Source organism: Nipponia nippon, unplaced genomic scaffold, assembly GCF_047370975.1.
Source record: "Nipponia nippon isolate SJK-2023a ecotype South Korea unplaced genomic scaffold, ASM4737097v1 scaffold_2, whole genome shotgun sequence".
NCBI classification, from domain to species: domain Eukaryota; kingdom Metazoa; phylum Chordata; class Aves; order Pelecaniformes; family Threskiornithidae; genus Nipponia; species Nipponia nippon.
The window spans coordinates 109,630,963-109,658,003 of NW_028262336.1; the positions used below are offsets into that span (position 1 = coordinate 109,630,963).

Sequence of the window (27,041 nt, forward strand, 5' to 3'; positions counted from 1 at the left end):
ATCCCGGGATCAAATGTCTTCTAACTGGCTCAGGCTGAAGTTTTGTCAAATATGGGACACTTTGTTCCACCTTTCAATCTTTGGAGAATTGCTTCAAAGGGGTGAAGTCAGGTAATTGACTGGTACTTACAAGATCAAATTAGCATTTGTCAGTGTGAAATGTCATTGGAGTGCTCACATAGTGTGTGCTCTTATGTATCTCTTCAAATCAGCATGTGACACAGGCTGAGCACTGCAGTAATACTGAGCAACAGCTATGGATGAGCCTGATTTTTTTGTTGTTGTTGTTAAATTTTGATCTCGCTGAAAAGAGAAGATTGAAGGTAGTCAGCTGGGATCTGATCTTCTCCCATGATCCATTTGAGTGGGTTTGTGGGTACAGGTTGAATTTAAAATGAATCATGTACTTCAAAGTATTCAAGGCTTCCTAAACTGGGAGATGCTTGTAATGTTTCTTTTGAAATGCAAAGTAGCGAAGTATTCACAGTTGGAGTCTTCAGCTTTCAGTTGTTCTCTTGGCTTTGGAACTGGAAAGTGTCCTTATATTCTGTTCTTCTTGTAAAGCTGAGGAATGGATGGACTCTTCAAATTGGGTTTTAGAAATATGTAATTTTCAGAGGCATCTCCGTATAGTGCTGTTTTCAGCAAGACAATAAACAAAACAACCTCACTGCTCATATTTCTACTTTTGGCTTTACAAGAACCTTACAGGTGATGGGATTTCATATGGAGCTGCATAGTTTGCCTCTCTGCATACTGTTGAGATACTTTGGTACATAAGGTTTTTTCCTAGGAGTCATCTTAGTCTAATTTCTCTTCTTGTCTCTTGTGCCATAGTCCAATAGCTCATAGGTCCCAAAATTACTGCTATTCCTTCATATACGTTCATCTTGTGAGACGCTTCCAAGTTCCACATGACTCTCAGAACTTGTATGAGCACCTGAACACACATTCCTGCTTTAAGTCCTTTATCCTGGCCTCTTCTAAAAGAAGCTATAGGAAAAAAGGAAAGACACAAGATTGTGTTATTGCACAGGAGTGCTCAACCACATAAACACAAGATGGGGAGCAGAAAAGGAGTAGGTGGGTCATAAGCTGAATGTCAGTTAAGTGTTATGCTGTTATGGAAAAGGCAGAAGGCAAGAAAGTATGGCACAGGAAAGTATGGCATAGCCTACTCTGTTCAACACATACTGCCTCATCTGTTGCACTGTGTAGCTAGGTGGTCAGACTAATGTCCACACTGCTGTCAAGTTTGATTTTTTTTTTGGCGTTGTGACACAGCTTTAAGGGTAGAAGAAACATGTCTTAAGAACATCCTCATTGTTGAGAAAGTATGCAAATGCTTGTTTGAAAATTTTTGAGTAGAACATGAAGGTCCATGTTATTGTACAGTTGATTGTATTAAGCCATGCATATCCTCATAGTAATAGCTAAATATTTCCCATTCTACTGATGTTTTGAGTTTCCATTTAATTGGCCATAAACCATGGCTGTTGGATCAGTTTTATGTAAGCAGGTGACACAGTGCACCTAGCAAACACTACTATGTCTGCATCCACAATCGAAGTCTAAAAGTACACAGAAGCAGTTAAAGAATCAGCTGTTTGAAGATCGATCAGTTGTAGGAAGTTGCAGCAGAGGAACCCGACCAACAAATCCTGTGGCTGGCCTCTTTCTGGGCACAAGAAGTCATCTTTACTAAGCTTTGTGGCAACGTACTTTGCACCCTTGCTTATAACTAAGTCTTTGGAAGTTGCCTGTCTGCTTTCAGAAGTTGAAGTTGTTTGCTGTCCTAGTCAAGTTTGGTGCAAAACTTGGAAGACTGGCAAAAGTGAGTGTCTGTTCTGGAAATGCGATGGTATTTCTTCCTTGGTTTCAAGACAGGTTTTAAGGTTAGTGCTTGCACATGTGCTATTTATTGTGGAAAGCACTTCCAGTGACTCTTCTGCCCAACAGGTGTTGCTCTAAATACTTGTATCATGTTTCACCAGCTTTGGTTTAAACACTAGGCTGTCTTGCCTTTATGTTCGTTATCCCTATTCTCCTGTAAATTTGCTTCTGCCAGATGTCCTTACAGATCCCTCAGGTACAGCAACTAGGCAGTTTGAAGTGAAAGACTTCACCGAACATGTGGTGAAGCTTCTAAGTTGCAATTAAGATACAGTTGAAAATTTTCCATGAAGTAGGGCTGGCAAGTGTTATCTTGAATGGAGTTATGCAGTGAAGTCCTTGCTTTTCTTAAGTCCTCCTTGGAAGATTTTTCATTTAATGGGGGAGGGGGGGCAGGGGGCATGGGGCATGGCTGGTATTTTGACTTGAAGCCACTTTTTCAGCACAGTAAAAGAATTGTTACATGTGATTATTCACATAATCCACACGTAGAAAGGGAACAGCAGAAGTCATAAAAAGTGAATTCCTAGATTGGTAAAATAGGTTGAGCTGGCACTTCAGCATACTCCAGAACAATGAGTTAGCAGGTTGTATAATTATATCATCTCACACACTTAGTGGTTTGGAAACAAATTATAGGATGATGGAAGAAGTTAACTTGGAAAGATCTTTAAATTGTTATAGCTAGAAGTACTTTATAGATTTATGACAAATATAACAAGTAGTATATGCAGTTGACAATTAAACTAATGTAAGCATTAGTTTTGTGTCTCTTACTGCAGGAGCTGGTTGTGTAAGGATGGCTTTAGCTCCTTTGAGATGGAGGAAAGGCCATGCAAGAAGGGTGCATGAAATGTAGATACCTGAGAAGGCCGGAATGTAAGGCTGATTTAGGCCTAATGAGTATGTGTGTCTCAGAGGTCACAGATTCAGGGGTGAGTAGTACTCTTCAGCTAAAGAGGCCTTCTTGTCTATGTGATGCTACTTGCCATTTAGTTTTCTTCCCAAGACCTTTGGCCTTGTGGGCCACATACCACTCTATGCTTGGAATGAAACATGAGTGGTAGTTGCCATGCAAATGAGGCTTCATTTCCTTCTCCTGTTATCTCAGTGACTTGTGAGCCTTTCCAGGGAAAAGCAGGGGAGGAAGGGGAAGAGGAGATTTGGAGCTGATCATCTTGTAGTAATTGTTCAGCTCTTCTCTGGGTATCAGCTGCTTTGTAAGATAAATTTGGGGAATGGCTGTTATCCCGCTGAAGTCTTCTGCACCCAAAGTTTTTGCAAGTCCTACTGACTTTTTTTTTTCTTGACAAGTATCTGATGTTGTCACTCTGCGTTGGATACCAGATTGCCTCACACACTGACATTTCTTGCTGTAGCATGCGAACTTCCCAAGCCCTCATGGGAGGGAATGGGCTGTATGGTGTGCTGCTGTTTAAAAAAACCCAACCAAACAAAAAACTACCCAAAGGCATGTGCGCATACAAAAAAAAAACCTTAAGGTCTTGTTATACAGCCTATGTAGTAATGTTTCTAATGTTTTTATTACAGTATGAGTCAACTCTTGTTTTCAGTGAAGTCAGCAGAGCTCTGATTAACTTAACTCTGATTGCATTGACTTCCAGATTTGCTCTAAGCATCATGTGAAAAGTATTAGTATTTGCTCTGTTAAACTGCAAAATAATAGTCTGTGAAATCCCAGAAATTGTTTATGTCAATTTTGTTATTTAAATAGAAAGCTGGGCATAGCAGGGTGTTTTTCTGAGGCTTTAGAAAGCTCACAGATATGTGTGAGAATATACAAGCATGCTATTAAAAGGTTTGTTAAAGATCCTGAGTGCAGTCCAGGGAAAAGACCACACAAACTCTGCTTCAGGATGTTTTCATTTTCTACCTGTCAACAAATGATACTCTGCTATGGAGATTTATAACAGTGTACTAATAATGTTACTCCATGTTCTGGATGGAGACTATGCACACACAGAACAGTAAAATCTGAAAGTTTGTTTTAAGACAGTAATGCAAGTAAATGCTGAAGGCTTGTATTTGGGGTTGTGACTTGTTGAAATGGAAATGGGGAAACAAACAGGAAAAGCAGATGGGGTAGGTTTGTTATGGAGTATGCCACCATGTCTGGAATTTAACTCAAGCATAGAGACCATAACAACATTAACCCTTAAATGCATTTGTGTGAGTCAGAACTGTTGATGTTTTTAGAATCAACTCCCCCAACCATGACAAATGTGCAAAAGTAGAATAAAAATTAAATGAAAACCTAATTTGCTCTGATTCAACAGACAGCTTAAGCATGTGTCCTATACTGGCTAATGCAGTGTCCGTGTTTATTTGGTAGCCCACTGAATCAGGGCTACTAAACTGATGGACTTTTCAGTTGATGCACCTTCTGACCTTTAAGTAAAACTGTATCTGTATCTTTAATATTTGGTGGAAATTTATCTGATAGGACAGTACAATAAGGTCTGATTGGCCAGCACCTCTCCAGGTTTCCCTAGAGCAGGATGCTCTGTGTGTCTACAGGAAATCTTGAGGGAGAAAAATCCAAGTTTATTATGGATAAGTAAAGTGCTTGTAATATTCTCCTCTGTAATATTCTATTTTTGTCAGAACTCCCAACAAACTTTCTGTTTACTCTTAATGGGTACTTAGTAAAAATGGCAGGGATATTCCACAGGTCTGAGTTATCCAGATGCTTTCTTAGGACTGCTATTGATTTCTTCTCCATCACGCTTGTTCTAGTAAAGGATTGATTTATCCTTGCTTGATGTGACTCAGAAGAAACTTATCCCTTGATGTTAAACGCAGAGTAAAAGCTAGGTATCAAAGTAGAGATTTCTACTCGAGTTACCAGTAATGAGTTGCCCACAAAAGCATATAGTTCCCTACGGTTTCCAAATGTTTGTTCATCTGCTTACTTAGGAAGTCTTTATTATATACCCACTGACATTTGGAACTAGCTTCTTTTGCTTAATTGCACTGGCCTACAGGAGCAGTAGTTTGTTTTCTTTTTTAAAACAGCATTTGTAAGTAGTTGGAAGAAACAGAAATAGTAATTAGTGTTTTTTTTTACTGTATAAGCTATTAAGTTGTAAGTTAGCCATGCATATGGAAGAGTATATTGAGAGCTTTACAAAATGCTGTTTAAATGAGATGCCCAATTTGTAATCCTTGATTTATAGCTTTTTGGGGTATCATTAATCCTGTTACTAATTCTGTGACATCTTGTATGTAAGATGAGCAAGTTCGGTGACCAGGGCATGAATTGGATGAGGCTTATTGCATAGCCATGATAATAAACTATGGAGAGACTAGTAATCTTATCTGATGAGAACCATCACCTTTAAGTATTCCTGTTGCCATGTGACTTTCGGGTAACAGATGATGGATATTGAATAACCCTCCTGAACTTGCCCTCAGGTTCTGCTCTGCCTCTGCAGGAGGGGGTGGTTGGGCCCTGGCCCTTCACCTTCCCTTGGGTCAGGTGAAGAAGCAATGGGAAAATGAGGGTGTTTCCTTGGAAGTGCCAGAAGGGCTAGACAGGGAATAAGGGCAGGCACTGTCTCCCTGGATTTCAAATGGTCAGAGGATTTTTTTAATCCTGTGAGTGGATTCGGGAGAAGGACGGAGGGTAATTCTGTGTTTGACAGCAAGAGAAAGGCTTGAGCAAGACTGAGACAAAGCAGTAAAGAAAAACAAATGACACTTCCTCCAAGGTCCCAGGGGCAAGGGTTCTTGGGTTAAAATTGTTACTGATGACATTACCCAAATTGTATCGCTTATACCATCCTTGGGATTTCTGTGAGTGTTGTCAATACATAGTAGTGTTGAAGTAGATAAAACAGCTTTCTTCTCCCAAGACATACCCTTGTTTTCCCTGCACCAGTTTGTAATGGTTTAAGCACAGTCATCTACTTTGTTAAATTTTCAGGTACGGTGTAAATAAAGCATGCCGTGAAGCCGTACATCTAATCCCTTGCAACTTAACAGGAAAGCAGGGAATGTGACACAGTCATTCTTGTAATGAAGAAGGTGCAAAATGTAATCTGTCTGAAACGGCTGAATTGTGTGCTCTGTCACACTCATTCACTTAATCTGTAAATGTGCCTGCAGTTTGGGGATAGTTTCTTAGTGAACGAGAGTGAGTTTGTTTTGACTACCATACCAATGACTGGGGCAAAAGAAAAGTTGCAAAGCAACTTCCCCTCCTCTTTTTCTCTCCCCTGTGTCTGAAAGCAGCCTGATTCCCATCCCACCTGTTTGGCCGAGGAACGCTTGGTTGTTCTGGCTACTTGATCTTCCTCCTCTGCTCTGTAATGCTGTCTTGACTGCTGTCATGTCCTCAAGTTCTTCACCACCCAAAATTCATTTAATCTCCAATGTTTCTTGGAGTTTCCTCCTTGCCTGTGTGCTGTTCTGCATCCCGCTTTACTCTAGAGGGGAGGTGACCTCTCTCCCCTTGCTGACTTTTTGATCTACTTCCCGCAGTTCTTGATGGTAACTGGGGATTGAGGGCTCTCCCATGACAGACCCTGCACCTGGCTTGGGAGGTCCCACAGCTGCCAACTGTGGGGGCTCAGAGGCTCTTCTGAGAGAGCTGGTATATGCGTGCTGTATCCTTGCACTCGTTCCCGGCTGGTTGCTTTTGGCCATGGTCGTGGTCTGGTTTGATTGAGTGTGGCTAGTTTTGTCTTTTACTGGCTTTACTTGTGTAAAACTGATCTAGTCAAACTTCAGAACTTTATGCAGCAGATGGCTGGAAGTGCTCCCGTGTTTAGCAGTTTTGCAATACATTTCAGGCTTTAACATATTTATTGAATTTTGTATGAGAAACGTGATTCAAGGCAAGCAAAAATATGTAGCCTCTAACCATCACAGTATACTCAGTCTTGCTGCTCGGTGTACTGTGGTGGCTGTCTGTCTTAACAGAAGTCAGATCAATTTCACTCAGTATTATGCATGGAAAACATTTTTTTAATTATTTAATTTGGGAAGCTAGTGTATTTTTCCAAAATAAGGCAATTCTTATTTGAGCTGGAAATAAAAAGATAAAGGAAAAAATCCCTTACTGTTACCTTAGGGACATATATAAAGATCATTGATGTAATCCTATAGTAGAAATCTTTTGTTTTAAAAAAAAAAAAAAATCAACAGAAAGGGAACATTTTGTTGCTGGTTGTTTCAGTAAAACATTATTGGAATGGTCAAAGTCCAAAGTGTTTGGGATGATCCTGCTGGTACTGTGATGGAAGAGAAGTTTGGACTGGTTGTGCTTGCCGATGGCTGTGGTCAGGATACATCTAACCAGGGTGAATATTATTGTTACAACCTTATGAAATATTTGCCACCGACATGGGAGTGGGGGAAGAAGTGAGAGAAGCAGGACAGGGTTGTGGTGCGCAGAACCCGGCCCTCCTGAGGGCCGCAGTACGAGGCGCCAGAGCCGTGGTGGTGGCTCACAGGACCATGGCTGCTGGGAGGCACCAACAAGCTGTATAACATCTGAGCAGCCATGATTTTATTGGCGCTTGGCCTCCAGCGAGCATGAGGTAACTTGGGGTAGTGTGGTCTTACTGAAGCATAGTGATAAGTAAAAAAAGGGGGGGGTGGGAGAGGTCTTCTACCATAAACCAGAAGCACTCCCTGTGGTTCTTTGTCCCGGAGGGTGTGGAGTAGCTCTCGGTCTCCAGTAGTTTGACATACTGATTCGATCTGCCTGAGCTTCTCTGAGCACTGTAGCAGTGCCCATCTGGTCGGCTGTTCTGGGTGCCCGCGGCAAGGTGCTGGGGGCGGCAGGGGCCTCAGTGAGGAGAGGCCGGGGCTGCCCTGTGGTGGGAACAGCTGGTTCCACAGGGCACAGCTGAGCCCTTCAGCCAAGATGGCGGCACCTCTGGGAAAGCGTATTTAAGAAAGGACAAAACGCTGCGCAGATGGTGGGTAGTGAGGCGGGGGGAAAAAAGTGAAAAGCAGCCCTGCAAGCACCCAGGTTAGAGGAGTTTGCCATCACTTCATTCACAGAAGAAAAACCCACCTTGGTACGATGTTTCTGTTGTTTAGAGTGCACAGAAACAGCTTGTGAAAGCTTAGATCAAGAAATTAAGCTGTGGTACTAGGAAGCTCTTGCTGTTGGTTTTTTCCTCATCTCTTCCCTTCACGGATAGATGCTGCAGAGATCACTGAAGGAAGTATTTTAGGGATGTAAACTTGTTTCCCACTGTTTTAGTAGTGTGATATGGAACTGGAGCTTTTTGGCTCAGGTGTCTTTGACGTGAAAGAGATGCGACTTTAAATACTTCTTTTGCCATCTTTGTGAGGGGGTTCACTTATGCAGGTTTCTATACATCTTTGGTTTGCTCAACCATGTGCAAAAACCCCAACTCCTCAGTTGAATGCAGAGAGAGAAATCCAGGCTCCACATCAGTGCTGCCTTGATTGAGGTAATCTGTTCCTCAGGACCAGCAGGTGTGTAGTCCAGAGTAACTAGTTTAGCTACCTTAGTTTTTCTTTTTTTTTTTTTCTCCAAACATCTGTCTGTTAAACTGGAGGTGCAAATAGGAAATGCAGCACTTGGCAAAGGTTTGTGGCTTTGTAATCCTCTGGAGAAATCTGGATCTATAAAATGATGAATGGGTTGCAGTGAGGAATAAATATCACATTTTCATTTCTGACAGTTATAACTCTGTTCTAGTGTTTTTTCTGTTATATAAAGAAAAAAATACATATTTTGCTTAGACCAATGCATCACAAAATAAGTAATTTTAAATATCAATAAGCAGAAGCATGTGTAATGCTTGGTTTAGCACAATTATTCAAAGTTGCACAGTTAAGATGAGCAGGAGTGCATTTTCTGTGTTTGGTTGGTGTAAGAGTGGAGAGAACACTAGACTGGAAACTGGGTGAGGCTTTGCTAAAACAGAAACCAATTATTTTTGTGTATGCCTCTGATACTGGTTTTTTTAATAAAGGGGAAAAACTGAAAAACTATATAATCCAGCACTTAGTGATCATTTGTCACCTAAAAGCAATGTTTGACTGGTACTGAAGTCTTTGCTTTTCATGTTTTGCAATCCTGTGTCCTGTGCGTCAAGACCTTCTCTGTCAAAAAGTGCGCATACACTTCAGATCATGAGCAACTTCTTGAACTATTAAGCAGTGGTTAACTCAGCTGGAACTGATGGTTAAACCAACCTGCATGGGAATGGAGCAGACTGCTTTAAGCATGAATTTCACTGCAGTAGGATGGTTGAAATATTTGGGGTGATAGTGAAACATGAGCACTTGATTTATTTTTTTTTTTTCTTCTTTTCCCAGCAGCAGCTGTCAGTGAAAAAGTTTTTTGGGGTAGGGAATACTGTTTGAATAAATAGTAATACTATGGATGGTGTCAAAAGCCAAGAAAGGCATTAGGTTATACCTGCCCTGCAGCTGAAGAGGATGTATCACAACTAGTGTGGGCACATGAATCATGCAGGGGTGTGTAGTGGAGATGCCAGAATCTGCACTGAAACAAGGCATGTGTTCCTAGGCAAGCAGGTGCAGCTTTTGCTGATTTGTGACCCAAATTAATATGTTTGCACAAGGTCCTGTTAAAACACTTATCTCATGTCACTTCTAGTTCAAGTGCATGTATACTGTGCTCCATTGCATAGTCCAGAGATGCCTTGCTGCAGTTTGGATGCACTTTTGTTATGTTAAGAAGAAACATGATTTCTTTCTGTTTGTTCTTCAGGCAACAAGAGCCTCTCTGACTCAACATTGTACCAGTCTGGGGGAGTCGCTGGGCAAGGAAAACGATATTGCTCTGATTATTGATGGCCACACACTGAAGTATGCCCTTTCATTTGAAGTCAGGCAGAGCTTTCTGGACTTGGCACTCTCCTGTAAAGCGGTCATTTGTTGCAGGTAAGAAATTCTGGGATGACTTCTGGTAACAAAATGGGCACAAAGCCTGTGAAACTTTACCTAGTATGTTAACTTTCCTTTCATGCTTATAGTGCTTACAGGAAATATAGAAGTAGGGGAAACAGTGTGATATTCAAGAAGGAAGCAAGCTGCAGTGGTGAGCCACTTGATAATATAATTGATTTCTCTGCTGTGAAACTATTACAAAGCAAGGCTGTGCTGGGAGGAGTACAGGAGGACTGTAGAGAGGTATTCCTCTTATACTACAGACAGGTCTGTGAAAGTGTTCATAAGGCTGACTGGCAGGCCAACAAAGTTTTTAAAATTTCAGTTCTTCCTGTCCTGCAGGATGCTCTACAGTGCAGTAGTAGAGCTTGTACACCTTCAAGGTGAGCATTCAGTCAGCTGCATGTTCCCTCCTGGTGGCAGAACTCTGCTAGCTCTTGGAAGCAGTCTCATAAGTATGCTGGAAAGCAACTTGGGTAGTAGTTTCTTTCCTGCTCCTATGGAAGAGGAAGCAAGTCCTTCACTAAAATAAAGTGTCATCTAATAATGCAGTTCCTTCTACCACAGTCAGTCCCAATGGTGTCCAATCTCTCTTATAAAACAATGAAAGATAACAAGAAAACATTATACCTCATTGCCTGATTATAGTAGACACTGATGAGAAGGAGTGGTATGGATGTGGTCATTTGTAAGCAATAGGAATTGGGTAGCAAGAAGTTTGTGTGACTGTTCAGTTCAGCTCTAAAGAAGGTCTCTGGATGAATTTAAGTTGTCTTGATTTTTTTCAATTATGTATGCTATGCAAGAATGTGTAAGAGTGCAATTTGCCCTATTTTATATGTGAGACTACCACTTGCTTTACTAGGTCACCGCAGAATTTGACACTGTTTGTGGATCTAGCCTTACACAGATGTGGTCCTATGTCATGACTACTTCAGAAGGAAGGAAATAAGAGCCCAAAGAGAATGAAAACCAAAAGCTGGCCCGCTTTACTTTCCGCACAGCGGGAAGGCTGCGTCATTTTTAACTTTGTGAGATTTATGCAGCTCTGAGGACTGTGTGTGTCTGTGCTTGTTACGGGTATTGGGGGAGAACTGTGACCTAGAAGGGATTGTTGGTTTAGGTGGACAGGAAGTTTTATCTGCATCCTAGAAGCAAGACCTGCTTTGTTGGGAAATGACTATATGGAGACCTTGTACTACTGTTTTGCAGTTTTACTTATCTTTATATATGTGCAGGCTAGCATACAAATATCACGTGGCTAAAGCAGTTGTAGTCCGTGCACCTGAAGTAGGTGAACCCCTTGGCTTTTTCCATCTCTGACTAGTTTCTTTCCAAGTGCTGGGTCTCTTGGACTGGTGTACTGCAGGATGCAATACTGGGGCTAGCACTGTTCAATGTCTTCATTAATGACCAGATGATCAGATGGAGTATGCCCTCAGGAAGTTTACAGACAGTACAAAACTAGGAGTAGTGCCCGATACACCAGGTGGTTGTACTGCTGTTCTGAGGGACCTTGACAAGCTGAAGAATTGAGCCGAGGAAAATCTCACGAAGCTCAAGAAGGGGAAATGCAAAGTCCTGTACTTGGGGAGTTATAGCCCCATGCACCGGTAAATGATGGGCGTTGCCAAGCTAGAAAGCAGCTTTGTCCAGAAGGATTTTGGGGTCCTGGTGGACGAGCTGACCGTGAGCCAGCAATGCACCCTAGCGGCAAAAAAAGGCCAACGGCCACCGGGGCTGCAGCATGCAGAGCATTGCCAGCAGGTCGAGGGAGGTGATCCTTTCCCTCTACTCAGCACTGGTGAGGTCACATCTTGAGTACTGCATCCAGTTCTGGAATCATCTATAAGATATAAACAGGATTAATGGAGAGTGTCCAGGGCAGGGCCACAAAGATGTTTAAGGGACTGGACCATCTTTCATATGAGGAGAGGCTGAGAGAGCTGGGACTGTTGAGTGTAGAGAAGAAAAGGCTCAGAGAGGTTCTTATAAATTTGTACAAATGTGTAATAGGAGTGAATGAAGATAAGGGAGCCAGGCTCTTCTCTGTAGTGCTCAGTGACAGGAGAACATGCAACAGACAAAACACACAAATGTCTGTCTGAGCACAAAAAACCCCCACTATTTTACTGTGAGGGTGGTCCAATGCTGGAATAGGTTTCCCAGAGATGTTGTAGAGTCTCTGTTCTTAGACACATGGAAAACCCAACTGGATGACATGGCGCTGGACAACCTGCTCTAACTGACCCTGCTTTAGCCAGGGGTGTTGGACTAGCTGATTTCCAGCAGTCTCTTCCGACCTGGGTGATTCTAAGATTCTGTGACTGGGGGTAAATGTCTCGTTTCTTCCAGCCAGTGCTCTTTGTCCTTCTCTCAAATCCTTTTCTAAATGGTTATCAACTGCAATGACTTTCCTAAATTGGTTCTTCAATAGCAATTTTTTTGCTACTGCTGATTGATTTTTTTTTTCTTTCTTTCTTTTAATGGGGGGTGTAAAGGGAGGGGGCATGAGGTGTTAGAGGAGGGGGTCTCACTTTTGCAGCTGTTTTGTGGGAGTGAACAAGAGTCTTTTACAAGAGGGAGCTCACAGAATTGCAGCAATCTGCTCTTAAATGCAACAGGCCCCAGTGCAGGGCCAGTAAGAAGGTCAGCGTTCTCTTTGTGCAAGTTACCTTGGGCTCAGAGCACCAAGTGCCCAGGAAAGGAATTGACCCGATGTTGTAGACTTACACTGTTGTATTTGTGGGGAAGTTAGCAAACACTGAGCAAATGGAAAGCTCTTACTTTCATACTCTATCACAATGTTTTGGTAGAGATCCTTCCATGGCAGTTCATTAGTTTATTTCTCAAAGATTTTGACAAGCTAGGTCGAAGACCTGTGTAGCTGAAACAAATCATAAATTGCAAATTATTAAAACTATACTACCTTAATATATGTAATTAATTGAAGATAATCAATGGTCCTGTTTTGCAAAGAGGTGTGTTATACTGGACACTTCCTCTCCTGTTATTTCATGACCAAGCTAATAGTAGTTTTAATTATTACTGAATTAGCAAATTGAAGAACAATGTGGGAAAAAATACTGTAAAGTGTAAATCAAAGTGGAAAAGATGATGTAATTTCATAGGCTTAAAAAGAAGAATAAAAATAACCAAGTCTTTAAATCCCCAGGGAAAAAGAAGAATGCCTTTAATAGCCTTTAAGGCTTTGCAGGAACCTTCCATTTACTTGCCAGGTGCTTGATACTGAAGAAAGAAAAACATTTTTTTTTTTTCCCTCCTACTATGGGCTGTTTTTATTAGTACTCTGTGTGTCAAATAAGATAGTGCACTTAAACTTCACTGGAGAAAGTTTTAAAATGTAATCGGCATAGCAAGAGGAAATTACAAATTAAATAGTCTTTAAACAAAAATGTTAATTGGGAGGGAGATCTTTAAGCTTAGTGGTATGATGTTTAACCACTCTAGGAGGAGTTGTGTTGCTATTCTCAACATAGCATAAATTCATGGAACTTGATATTTCATAAGCTTACTACAACATTTTCATCTCCGCTGGGGAGTTGCAGCTGCATTTGCCTTTCAAAGATATTTTTTTTTTTTAAATATACTTAAGATACACTGTGTATTCATTTGCTGGGCTTTAGGCATAAACTGTAGATGAACTTGATTCTCGGGGGTAATATCTTAAAATGAAATTGTAGTAAACCTGGCTCCATTTTGCTTTAAGAGGGAGAGATGGTATCTTCTGATGGGGTTAAGCCTTCCACTGTTACAGTGTCTAACAGGGCACTGGCACAGTGGAGGAAAATACAGCCCTCGGGAGACTTGGTGAAGCTTGCAAAATCAAACCAAACAATTCCTTAAGAAAAAGCCTTGTTTGCTCAAAGTTTTTTCCAGAGACTGACAGATCTTATTATCTTCCCTCACACTGACTGGAGTGACAGTATGCAACCAGTACAGAGCAAGCAAAACTTACTTTTCAGTGGAAGTAAATGTTTCGAAGGCAGTTGAACTCAGGGCTTCATTTATGAGATCTGAGCTGTTGATTGCTTGTCTCTGGTTTTCAACTGTTCCTTTAAAGGACCTGTTTTTATTGATGTTTTGTGAGAGCAGCAAAATGTTAAGGCTTAGGTAGAAGTGAGGATTTTTTTGGTAACAGAGTTTTATCATTAATCTGGTGTTTATACTTCTTAGAAAGCTAGTTTGTACAATAGATAGCTGTGTTTGGCTTTGAATATAAAAACAGAGAATATGTAACTTGCATGTTATGGCAGAACATTTAATTCTCTACTGAAGAGCCTGCTTTGAATTTGATATATTTGTAATTGAAATATGTGGTGTTTCAGAAATACTTTTTTATGACTCTGTATGCTTTGGGAATGGTTTTGCTGTTGTTGTTGAATGGAACTTTTCTGCAGGTGACAGTGACTCTGGCTTTGTATGGGTTTAATGCCATGTTAGCAAGACTTGCATCAGGAAGAAACAATTCATTGGCATTGTATAGATTAAATTGTTCCAAGCAGTTTAGAAGTGTTTCAGTACTTATGATTAATTGTTGGACAGCAGAGGTAGTCCTTCTTATAATTTCTCTCACAGATGTAAGCATAACAAAGCAAGCATCTACAGAGAGGTATGTATCATAAGACTGGGACCACAACCTTGCTGGGCTGCCTCAGGGTTTGTTTTGGTTTTTGATGGTTTTTTTTCCCCCCTCTCTTGCTTATATTGCTGGCCATTTCTGCAATACTGCTTGAGGTGATGGTGCTGGGATGTTGTCTGAGCAGAGTATTTCTCTCTTCTACACATGTACCTACAGAGCAAGAATGTTAAACTAAGCTTTTGTACTTAAATCCTGCAGCCCTCTCCAAGTGAGTGAACAGTGAGTTGATGCCAGTATAGGAGAGGGTTTGGGACTGTGTAGCAAAAGCAAAAAATCCCACCCCCCCATTGGACTTCTCAGAGCTACTGTTCAGAACTTCTGTATTCCTAAATGGAGAAGATCAGCTGGCATACAGTGTTTGGATGGTAATCACTCACCTGAAGTACCCACTGTATCATTTGGAGCAGAGGCCAGCCGAAGTTTTATTTAGCTATTTCATAGCAAGTTGTGATAAGGTGCTTCTACAGAGGAGTTCTGTTTCTCTATCCTGTCCCTCTAAAAAGACACTGATGCTTCACTGGATCTGATGACGTACGTTCCACTTAAAGGTAACAAGGTTGCCTTGAGCAGCCTCTTCTTTTCCCACACTTACTGCCTAAGTCCATCTCTATTAGAACAACGCCTCCCCTTGCTGATGTGTGTTTTCCAACGCAGTATTCACCTGCTTCTGCTGTTCGTGTTGTGCTGGTGGAAATCAGTATAGCCATGGGGAATTCAGTGAGGCTACAATGATTTCATCAGCCTGCTCTTCTAGTAAAATATATCGCAATGCCTGTTTTGAGCAATTAATTTCTCCTGAGGTTTTATCTTATTGCTGGGTTTTGGCTTGTGACAAAAGTTCAGGCAATAGGAACACCAAGAAAAATGCCTCAGTTGCTGTACAATCTGTCAGCCTTTCTGCCCTGCTTTTATCAGATGGCCTGTTCCACAGAGATCTATAAAGTGGCGCAGCGTGAACAGAAATTGAGGAAATCCGGCAACAGCAATTTCTATGGACTGTCTGCTGTTTCCACAGGGGCACCTGCTTTTTCCATGGCTACTACATCAGCATGATTTTGCTGGCTTTTAGGCATGAAAGGTGTGCAGTTGTTGCTCAGTATCTAAGCATTGACTGCAGGACTTTGGCCCAAACTCACCAACTAACTTTGTTAGGTCATAGTAGCATGAACTGTTGCTTTCAGTACCTTGAGCAATAGTGGAGCTGTAGTGATGATGGTTAGGAACTGAGGAATGAAGCAAACAAGGTCAGAAAACGCAAGTTCTTTAAGCAACCACCCAACAACACCAAAACCCCCTGACTGTTTTCCCACTTGTATTGCTATTTCAAATAGTATGCAGAGTGGGTGGGGTGAGGACATGAGCCCACAAACATCACTCGGAGAACAGACACTAAATATTCTGAAATGAACATACCCTTTGACTAGAGTGTGCCTGCTTGAGTGTTGGAAGGGAAGGGATTTAACGAACTGAAAGCAGATGGTGGGAGAAGGGAAGGAAAAAAAACAACCTGTGGAGAGTACCTGTTGCTAATTGTTAGTGGCACTTCGTCAGCTAGGTAATGAGAAGAGAGACAAGGAGATGAGAAAAGTTGTCTCGGCGCTCTGAGTTGTAAGGCCATAGCTTGGATGCTTCTGGTCTTCCATCATCATTTGGAGGAGACATCAATAATACAGCTCACAAAAAGAACATCTGGAATACCTCTTAAATATTTATGCCCCTAAGTCTCATGTTGTTGCTGGTGTAAGTATTTGACAAAGTGATTATTCTGTGCTGTAGTTCAGAATGTATTTATTAAATCAAAAAAGAGTCTTGTTGGCTTTCATTAGAAAAGATCCCCATTCTTGTGACAGAAAGTTGTAACACAATTCTGATTAAGAGTATGCAAACCAATTCTAACATTAATTGGTCCCAAAGAAAATTATGGATGTGTTACATCTTCCTGTATGTACATCTTATGTTTTCCCTCATCTATCACCTACTAAATTATCAATGCTCATTCTCTTGTTCTATTTCTGACGACTCGTGGCAGCAGTATTCATCTCATGACTTTGAAAACCACGAGGGAAGAACCATTCTGGCAGCTTTAATGTTTGTAGATAATTGAAGTGGGAGGAAGGTTTGGGGTTGCAGCATGATGTGGTGCTCTCTGCACTCTTGAATAAAGAATACTCACAGATCATTAGAAATTATTGCTTAAACTGTCCAGTGTGTATGTAGGTATGGGTAAAGCAATCTTGAGACTTCCCCTTATGATTACTTTTGTTAAATGCTTATTGGCTGCTCTGCAAGAGCTAAGTAAACTTCCAAAATGCCACCAGTTCTGTGTTGGAAAGCCAATATGGTCAAACAAAAAAGGAGAAGGCTGGTCTTAAATTTTGGTAATTATCTTGTCCTTTGAGTGACAGGGTAAGTTTCTGCTGAGTGTTCTGGCTTCTGTTTGTGCTTCTGTTTGTTCTTGTTAATCAGTGTTCTGAGCATCACTTCCATAGCTTAAATCATTCAAACACATAGCTAGTGTTTAAGGGGGGGGGGGGAGCGGAAATTACTGTTAATTCCATTCACTTGTCTGGTCAACTGAGGACCCAAAAAGCAAAGATGTGACTCTAATCCTAAGTGCATTAATGTTTCTCCAAAAGGTTGCTGTATCAATTAGATGCATAAACCAAGGTAAACATCCCAGACTTAGGGTAGTCCTCTTACAAGGAAATACATGCTTATCAAGTCAGAAACATCTGTGAATCACTTATTTACTTTCCTAGGATTGTTTTTGTTTACACTAAAAAAGTGCTTAAATACACTGTTTTGACTGGTATTGTTTGGTTTTTAAATGACACAGATGAAGTATGTTTCACTCTTTCCCTTGGGTAACTAGTCAATGGCCTGACGACCTGAACTTAAATGATTCCTGCTATATGGCCAAACATTTCTCTTGCTTAACTTCATCCCATTATTGCAACCATTACTATATGTATAATTATTTTCCTTGTTGCGTATTTGAGATGAGGAAATAATTCAAACAAAGTAATTTCTAAGTTGAACCACGATTCCAGTTTCCGTTGTTATTCACAATTTGGCAAAATGCTTGTCTTTTTGGAGTTATAAATGAAAAATACTTAGTTAATTGAGTAAATTTGTATCGTGTTTTTGGAACTTTCATGCTTCAGTTCAGATTAGGTACCTGTTTCAGTGTTGGGTTTGTTTTCATACTGAATGACCAATTGACTGACTTCTCATGCCCAGAATTGTGATAATGAATGAAATATTTGTTCCTGAAATATTCTGCTGCATTCACCTGAACCTTCCTATTTCTGTAACCATTCTTAAGAGCAAATTCACTTAACCAGCATGTATTTGGAAAAAGTTGGAGGAAAGGCATGAATACAGTTAAAAGCAACTGACTATTTTTCTTTGGAAACAATTTTGTAGGAAAAATACTGTATGTCCCGATAAAAACGAAGAAGTTTCTTCAAGTACTGTTTACCCTATCTGTTATTTTTAAAGATCATTTTTTGTCTCTTTGTATTTTGAGCCTGGTATTTAGGTGACCAAAATGTTAGTATTTCACTTGATGTGTTCCATAAAATGCAAGTGAAATTTCTGTCTTGAGCAGTGGTGTGATAACTCTTGCAAACAGTTCCAAATGGTATCAGTATCGGTTTCTTCACCATACTACAATACCTTGTCCAAATTGCTACCAGTCTTTTCAGTTTCTGAGCAGGAGCAGCCAATGATGCTATGTTTAGAGCTACACTTCCAAAATTGGAAAATAAACATTCCATAGATACTGCATATGAGAAAACACTATGCTGCTGGAACGTATGCTATTTTAGAAGAAAGATAAAACTGTGGTTTGGAATACCTTCTGTTCCATGAGAAATTCATAGTACTGGTATATTTTTCTTTCCACAAGTGTTAGTGTGTTAACCCCTATATTCTGGCCAAGTTCCAACTTGAACAATTAATTTCTTCTCACTGAAATTCCCCCTGCCTTCTCTATTGAGTATGATATTCTTCATTTCCTATTCAAAGCAGTTGCGAGGGTGCCAATGTGAATGCTAAAGCTTGCCAAGTTTTAACCCAGAGGTCCTACAGCAAGGTCGTGCTTATGAAACTCAGCTCTAACTATTGGTGAGCCTTGGTTTTAGTCTTCTGGCTTGTAAAAAATAGTTTTGGAAGCATAAATGTTATCACAACTGTCTTAAAATGTGTAGGTTTTTTTTTGGGGGGGGGGTGTTTGGTGCTGTGGGGGTTTTTGGGTTTGGTGGTGTGTGTTTGTTTTTTGTTGTTGGTTTTGTTTTTAGGTTTTGGTTTTTTTTACAGTTGGGAGATGGTGCATATTGACCATAGGCTTACCCAAGTCCTTTCAGTTTGCCAATGCAGTTTTAAGTTAATTTTATAACTTAGCTGTCAGCAAAATGTCTGAGCTCTTTCAAGATGGCTTATGTCGCATGTGTAATATGTGGTCTCTGACAGGGTGTACAAAAGCGTTAATTGGTATATATACTTCTGTATCTGGTAGGAACAGTTTCCTAACATGATGAAGCATGTAGCCTAACTGCAGCTAACTGTCCTGTCACAACTGAAGCTTCCCCCCAAACCGAAGTTTGTGTCAGGCACTCTGATTCTCCATTAGACCTCACTAACGCAGAATTTTTCCTGTTCAGGCATTCTGGCATGATTAGACTCTTGACATAGTCCTCTTATTTCTTATTGCTTCTTACTTGTTGCACCAAATACCCCTTTCCTGAGTCCCTGGAACAGTATGTTGCTTGCCAGGGAGTGACTGAATGTTTCCTCTTACAGAATTCCCTGCTAGTCCATCAGGCTGGATGGAGGCCAAGGGTCTGGTGCCTTTCTTCAACCTTGCAACTGCTTTCTAAAGGCTTCTGACTGCATTTTTCCATCTTTAATTCCTTGTTCACCAAGTTGCAAGTTAAAGGAAATATTTTGCTTTCTCTGTGTTCTTCTAATGGTTTGGAGAATGTTACGAGGGAATAGGTAACTCTCCTCATCTTGATCATTGCTTACTATTCTGAATTTCCTTGTCAGAATATTGAGTGGTTATAAAAGATCTCAAAACTTTTCGTAGGAGGAGATGATTTGAGGATACTCATTGCTTTTATTGAAATACTTATTGTTGTCTTCCGAATTTAATATTTTGGTTTTACTAATACCCATATGCATGAATGTGCAGAAGACGAGGGCCTCTAAAGAATATGTGGTGCTGCACTGCATTCAGAAGCAAGACACTCAAGACTGTGATATCGCTCCTTTCATAAGATCTAGCAAAGTCTTGTGCTCTATCCCACAGGACCAGCTTAAATACTGTATTTTCCATTGTTAAAAGTGCCAGATATAAAATTATAGAGGCAGGAACAGTCTGTTCTGCAAGCTTCTTAGTACTGCAGGGAATTAACTTGATGAGAAATCTGGGCTTTAATGCACCGTAGTAATACGTGGGACACTGAACTAGTAAAATGGCTCTGGTTTCCAAAAGTGCTTAGTGTTGGTGGAAGCTGACTAGAGTATGACTTCCAAGTTCGGTAGGAACATGGCTGAATCCATACTGGATACTTGGAAAAATCAGACCTTGCACTGAGTAGAATGGCTAGGCTTAAACTTCTTTCCCTGCTGTTCATATTTCTGAAATCATGGTAACTAGAAGCAAAAACTGTGCTTGAGGGAGATGTAGTAAATCTGATTTGATTCAGTGGGCTGGAATAGGAAGTACACTCTTCGCGTTTGTTCATGTGAGCAGAAAGGCCTGATATATGGCAAGATCCATGGATGTGCCTTTTCTTCAGCTGTGTGAGTAAATCCTACCATATTCTGCAGTGCAATCAAGGCTGCCCAGTTGGAAATAATTTAGCAAAATAGCCATCCCTAGTTGATGGTGTGATAGCTTTTGGGGGATTTAGTCTTTCCTTTCAGGCAACTTTGCACAGTTGCCTGAAGACGTCAAAAATAATTCTTTGCAGGATCTCCTATGTATTCCAGTCTGCTATTTGCTAACAGTCCTCTGTAAGTGATGCTCACCTGCTTATGCAGAGCAATACTCAACTCATCCTTCAAAAAAGAAAAATCTTTTTCTCTGTGCCAGCAATTCTCCTTAGTACTTTCAAGAAAAGGCAAGCTAACAAATGTGTGAGGAATGCCTGGACTTGCAAAGATATACTCAAGAAAACTTGAGGAAAAACTTCATTTTCTGCTGTGCTTGAACTACCATTCTGCTTAAGAGAAGTCAGTGTTCTGAAAAACACCAGCAGGGTTAAAATGGTGAAAACTTGGTGGTGGTCTGCTGGATTCTGTGTTTGCCTTTAGGCTTTTCTTGTGCTTTCTCTGAAAAATCAAGTTTAGATATCTCCACCCTATTCTGGAAGGCTGCTTTGCTATCTCCTTTCGGCATCTGTGTTGCCTTAAGTTTTCTTCTGCTCTTCTAAACTTGCTTCTCCCATAGTGTCTAGAATACATGACACAGTGATAGGCATTGACAATGATAACCTTTTTGAATCTTGCTCCTTCATATCCCTCCTCTCTTCTGTTTTCCATGTCACGGCACACATTTAGACTTTAAATTGCTCCATCTCGCAGGTCTTCTGTGAAGTGTCTCACATTATAAAATATGCTGTCTTTGTGCATTTCTAGTATTGTTTTATTTATGCCCTGCATATACCTTTTGTATACAACGCACAGAATCTGAAGTTCCTACAGGGAGCTCTTTGATCAGAGCTTCTAAACCTGTGTAGGATGTTACTTGTGGTTATTTGCATACATGTGATATTGAAAGAGCTATTACTTGTGGGCCCTAATGAGGAGGAACCAAAAAGTCTTAAAAACAAAAAACAACTTGTGACATAAGTGTGTTAGGGTCTCAAAATGAAGACAAGCTACTAACTGGATGCAGGTGGGATGAAGACATCTGTTTGAGAACTCAAATGCCTATCATCTTTCCGCAAAACAGCATCATCTTCAGAAGCATGTGCTGAGCATTCAGAGGTTGCTGGCTGAAGAACTGATCTTCCTGAGCAGAGAGGCAGGATTTGGCAGCCTCTGTGGAGGCTGGAAGGTCAAAAGAACTTTTTTTGCAGTTCAAGGAAGGCTGCTCTGGCATGTATGTAGAGCCATTTGCTGTAGTTCACTTTTCTGTGGTCTCTCACTAAGCTTTAGTCTTTCATCTGGTGAAGTGTTAAGCTCAGAACTGTCTGTACTTGGAAGGTGGAGGGTCATTTTTGCATATGCTATATTCAGTGTCCAAGTCGGTACTGAGTTTCTTCAAAACTTTCTACCTCTACATTCCTCATCCTGCAAGTGAGGTACTTCTGTATGCCTTGGTACTGGGTTGTATGAACAGATCATCCAAATCCAGTCTGAGATGTGTGATGGGGGTCTCAGAACTGTGGGTCAGTGATTTTGTCCAGGAGATGGAATGACTGAACGCTGCCTTAGTGATACGTGTGTATCTAAGCCTGAACTGCGATGATATTGAGACTGCTGCTGAAAGATTAGATGAATGCATGTCTTGGCTCTGTTGAGGGGTATTTGTGGAACTTTTGTGTGTTGTTCTCCTCCCTCCCGTCTCCCAACAAGTATCCTTAAAACTGACAAAAGTAGCATCCAGTTCATAAAATCATCAGAGTTGGTGTGGACATGTTTTGTGACAAGATTTGGCTCTGTAATTTTTATAAATAGAAAGCAGCTGTACTATTGGATTTTCTGCTATTCAAATCAGGTCTTTATAGACTGTTGAATACTGGTTGGTATAGCAGGAGCCAGAACGTGACTAAGTTAAACTTAGTGTTGGGGACAACCTCCAGAGCAACAAGCAGCTGCTTGATTATTTTGATTCTCTGCAAGATGTTGTTTGTAGCTGCATTACTGTTGGGTAAGAAGTTCTAATTGCATCTCGGAAGGAAAAAATCGGACACCACTTGTAAGCAGGTCCCTTCAAGGTGTGTGATTCCATTGCTGTTAACCCCTGGTGCTTGTGACTGTCTCTGCACAGGTGCTGGCTGACTTCACTTTGCTTTGGTTTTTCAATACAACTGGTTCTAGGAGTCTAAGGAAGAAATGTGTGCAAGCTTTCTCCCTCCTTGTTTCTCGTGTCTGTTTCTTTTGATAACCAACTTGTGTGGCCTGGAAATCTAAGCTGTTCAGGGATATTTTGTTAGGGTAGGCTTTTAAAGGCAACATAGAACTAAGTTTTATCCTGCCCAAGTGTAAGAATCTAATGAATGTTTTTACTTTAATTGCTGAGCTCAGGAGTTCTTAGCACATTCATGGGATTTGTTGGTTGTGTCTGGTTAATTGAATGGGTGAAGTAAATAGTGATGATTTAGGAAAAAGTGGCTATGTAGCCCACTCCATGCTTGTTCACAACAACAGAGCTGCTTTGGGAGACTGTCCTGCTGTACCTGGTCAGCTGGAACCCTATTCAACTCTTTTGACCGTGTCTACTTCTAATGATGGACTTGGGGTGATACCTGGTGACTTGCTGTCCTTTAATTGTCTGCTACTGCCACTAACTTTTTTGCATTTTGATAAGTTGAAGATATGGTGAAGTAATTTCAAACTACTGAATAGCTATTCTGAAAACTGCGCACTGCTTTTGTGAAAGATTCAGTACCTCGTTGTATGGCAACGCTTAAACTTTGAGAGTCTTCCTTCTTCCCATGACAAGGTGACTATTATTCACATTTTGAACTTTAGTTTTTAGAGTTTTAAAATATCGAGTACCTTCACATTTAGAAAGTAAATATTGCACGGCTGTTTTTAAAGCAGATGACTAGACATGATTCTCTGGTTTCTAAGAACCTGGCATGTATATACAAGTATGTGCAAGGTTCATGCAAGTTATACGGCCAAGAAGCTGCAGGTCTTGTTTTTCTTCCTGTGACCACTTAATGTTTTTTGAAATGCCATGGCTAACATGGAGATCAATATGGACAGGACATAGATATCCCATTTGGGCTGACACACCTTGGAAAAGCAGGGCATGTCCCGGTGGAAGCTGCAGGACCCGGCAGCTGCTCTCCAGTGCGCTGCTGTGGCAGTGAGCGTGCTGTGCTTGTGGAGGTCCTGGGCTGTGAGAAACTGTATGCATGAAAAAGCTGAATCCTCTCTCTGCCTTTCTCTGCACAGTTTCTAATGATTAACCGGTTGTTTTGAGGAAGCGTATGAATCTTTAGTGTCATGGATTCTGGTCAGCCCTTGCAATATTCCATGCAGAAAAGAGACTGTTTAATTCCTGTCCTTGGCTGGGGCAAGAACTGGCCTTCAAGTGCTGTGTGTGTTCCTTGGGTGTCAGTGCTGACTGTCACTTAGTGGGTTTTTACCTGGGCTTTTAAAGCACTTACCATGATGTCCTGATGGGATTGGGGGGTGTAAGCTACCTCTGTCAGAGCTGATAATCTAAACTGAAGCGTGGGGGAGGTGGAGGACATTTTTGTAAACAATAGCCAGTGGTTGGGGGCCCCTTAAGCATAACACAGTAGTAGCACTCCCCAAAGCGCACACTGCACCTGATTTCAATTTAAAATAGAAAGCAAAGAGCTGCTTAAACAATTATTCAGTTTTTGTAAACCTGTTCTATATAATTACTGCTAGTATCTTTGAATTATTTGTTTTGCTCATCCAAGAGACTAATGTTTTATATGATGTGGACAAAATATGTTCAGTACCTAATCTATGGTGTGGTTAGTAGGGTCCCTGCTGATCTCGGTTGTCCTAAGTTAAGGCCTGAAGATCAAAGGAAACCTAGCACTTGACCATTCTCTCCTCCTCAACCACCACCTCTGAATTATTGGTTTAAAACGGAAATATATCTATTTCAAATTGCAAGTAGTAAATGAATTCACATTAAACTGGGAAGTAACCACATGCAGAAGAAATTGAGTCTAATTTACATGACAAAAGTAAGGAAATGTAGTGTTAAAATTTAAACTCTGCCCACAACACAGCTGCTTACTGTACCACATATTGCAAAGTTTTGGAGATCCTTACAATACTCAGGAAAAGGGTTGTGACTAGAAGATGCAGTCCTAGTTTTAATTTTTCTGGCTTTAGTTTCTTCTTTTGTCTCCTTTTTACGGTATTCTAGAAAATAGCAGTTGGTGGGGGTAGGGAGAGGATCATACAGAAATGTCAGAGTCCAGAAAACAGATGGCAACAGCTTCTTTAGAGCTTTTGTGGTTTATTATATGAATAAGCATTTAGGGACCTTTTAAAAGCATATATCCTGGACTCAATACCATATCCTTAGTCCTGAGAGCTCAATATTAGTGTTTTGATACAGTTGGGATCTATTACAGTGTATAAAAAGCCCCACTGATTTGGAGCTCTGTTTTAATGTGTATTTGTGCCTATTATCAAAGGTTGGCTCCTGATGTGCGGCTCATGGCTGTGCTGAAAGGGGAAGAAGCATTCCAGGAGCTCTGGCTTTTTCACAGGCGTCTCTTGGGGTGAAGCCAGTGCTTGGTCTCTGCAGCTCTTTGCTTAAAGGAAGAGTGATGTGAAGTACCCCAGGTGGTACAAGGGGTCAGACTTGTTGCTCTTTCAGTGGTTGGCAGCTTGGAAGAGGCCTATTTTAAAGTACGTAAAGCACAGCGACATTTTCTGTACCTTGACATGCAAGGGTCGGATGAAGTTGATGTGTGAAGGCAGGGAAGAGGCTGAGCATTTCCTCTTGGTCGTAGGTGTCCCATGGTGTGATGGAGGCAGGTCTCATTTCAGTATGTGATCTACCGCAGTGTGGGTTTTCCTGGGTACTCCTCATGTAGAGGGAGTTGCAGAGAGCCTGGAGAGCTTTGCTGAGAAATATAAGTTGCTGGGGTCACAGCAGTGAGCTCTGAGAGTGGAGAATGCAAGGGGGAAAGAGATTCCTTCAGCCTACCTGGGAGATCTGTTTTGCTCAGGTTTTATGTTGTTTCAAATGGATTCAGTTAATGTACACCACTTTATTTCTCTCTGCCCCTCATCAAGCTTTGCCTGTGACTGTGTCTAAGAAACAACCATTTTTATTGTGGGATTCTGTCATGGGTTCTCCAAATTTATGCTGATGCTTTAAGGTATACAGCCTTTTTATCCAAATACTTGACTATTTTGTCATCCCATTTTTTGTTGATTGCTAATTACTTTGGTTGTATTTGTAACTATTAAACTTTTTTCAGTGTGTATGCCAAAATTTCTCAGGGTAGATAGATGAGTGTGATGGAATCATACAGACCATCACTGGCTGCCCTGTAAAAAGCTGGTACAAGATACTGCTTTCTAATAACACTGTTGTAATAAGAACTTTAAAGATGTAACAAACTGCGTCTTTCATAATCATAGTCTCCTTTTCTTGTCTGACTCTCCTCTAGTACGACCACTGTTTGCATTCCCGTTTTCCCCATACACCCTTCCACCTTCTTCACGTTGTCTCTTCAGTTCATTTTTGGATGCTAGTCTTGCATACCAACCTGACAGGCTGATCTGTTATGTTGTTGCCAATTTGCTGTGTCTAGGGGAAAATTGATTTTTTTTTTCTCTTTACTGGGTACATACTGTAGAAATCAATATTTTACGAGATGGTAGAGAGCAGGAGCAGTGGCAGCAGCAGCAATTTAGCTGAAGTTGCAGCCAGCAAGCCCAGTGTGCATGCTCAGTATTCACAGTCCAAGTCCAGAATCGGAGAATTGGAAAGAATTTTGGTTTTGGCCTGAGAACAAGAAAAGGATTAAAACACCAGTAAACTTATTTTAAGTTTTCTTTTTCAGAAAAAGAAGGAACTGAGTGCAGAATGGAGTACAGTATGGTGTTTTATGTAGTGATGACTGAAGATCATAAAAAGACTTTTTTCTATTGTCAGTCCTAATTGGTGGCTGGCAATGATTAGCAAGAGGAAAGAAGTCTAAGAAAGGAAAGACAAATGGGGAATTTTATTGAATGGAAAGCTGCTGAACAAAAGAGAACTTCTGTTCTTGTACATTCTAGTGGTTTTAAAGAAGTGAGCTTTCTGACCTTCAGTCTTTTAGAATTATAGCTTGGATAGCATTGTACAGAGATCAGGGTTTTTTAGTCATTTAACTTGTTTAGTTAAGCTCTTAAATGCCTTGATCCATTTTGATGTCCAAGTGTGAACCCAGGGTTTGCCTACAAACTGTTGATAATTCTCTCACCTCCTTAAATAATAAGGGGGGGGGGGGGGGAGAGGTATGAGGACAAAGGAACTCTTTCAAAGATGGTCTGTAGTATGGTTTGTTAGGAATTCTATACTGTGAGCTTTTGTCTTGCCATTCATGCAGTGGTGCCAGTGACATGAATGAATACTCTGCCTCTTCAGCAATGAAATCGGAGATTTGGGCCCATATCTCCTGGCATTATGAGAAGATCCTGTTGGAATGTGGAACATTAAGTGCTAGCACCATGAAGGCTCTATTTCTCAGTGTAATGCATTAATAGGCCTGTGAATCATATATGTTTGACTCTTTAAGTCAATGCAGGTTGGCATGTCTCTTCCAATTCAATGCAAACTTGCAAAGGTGGAGTCTGCATGAGGGTTAGTCACAGCTTAATTAAAAAAATG

The 27,041-nt window shown here is 40.8% G+C and overlaps 1 protein-coding gene across 6 annotated transcripts in view; it reads left to right on the forward strand.

The window, feature by feature from the left end:
* ATP8A2 (ATPase phospholipid transporting 8A2) overlaps nt 1–27,041 on the forward strand; it is a 349,469-nt gene that overhangs the window by 130,228 nt on the left and 192,200 nt on the right. For all 6 annotated transcript variants that reach the window (XM_087757791.1, XM_087757793.1, XM_087757792.1 and 3 more), the window contains one exon: nt 9,638–9,810. In XM_087757791.1, the coding sequence (XP_087613917.1) occupies nt 9,638–9,810 (173 nt within the window). The remainder of the gene's footprint in view (nt 1–9,637; nt 9,811–27,041) is intronic.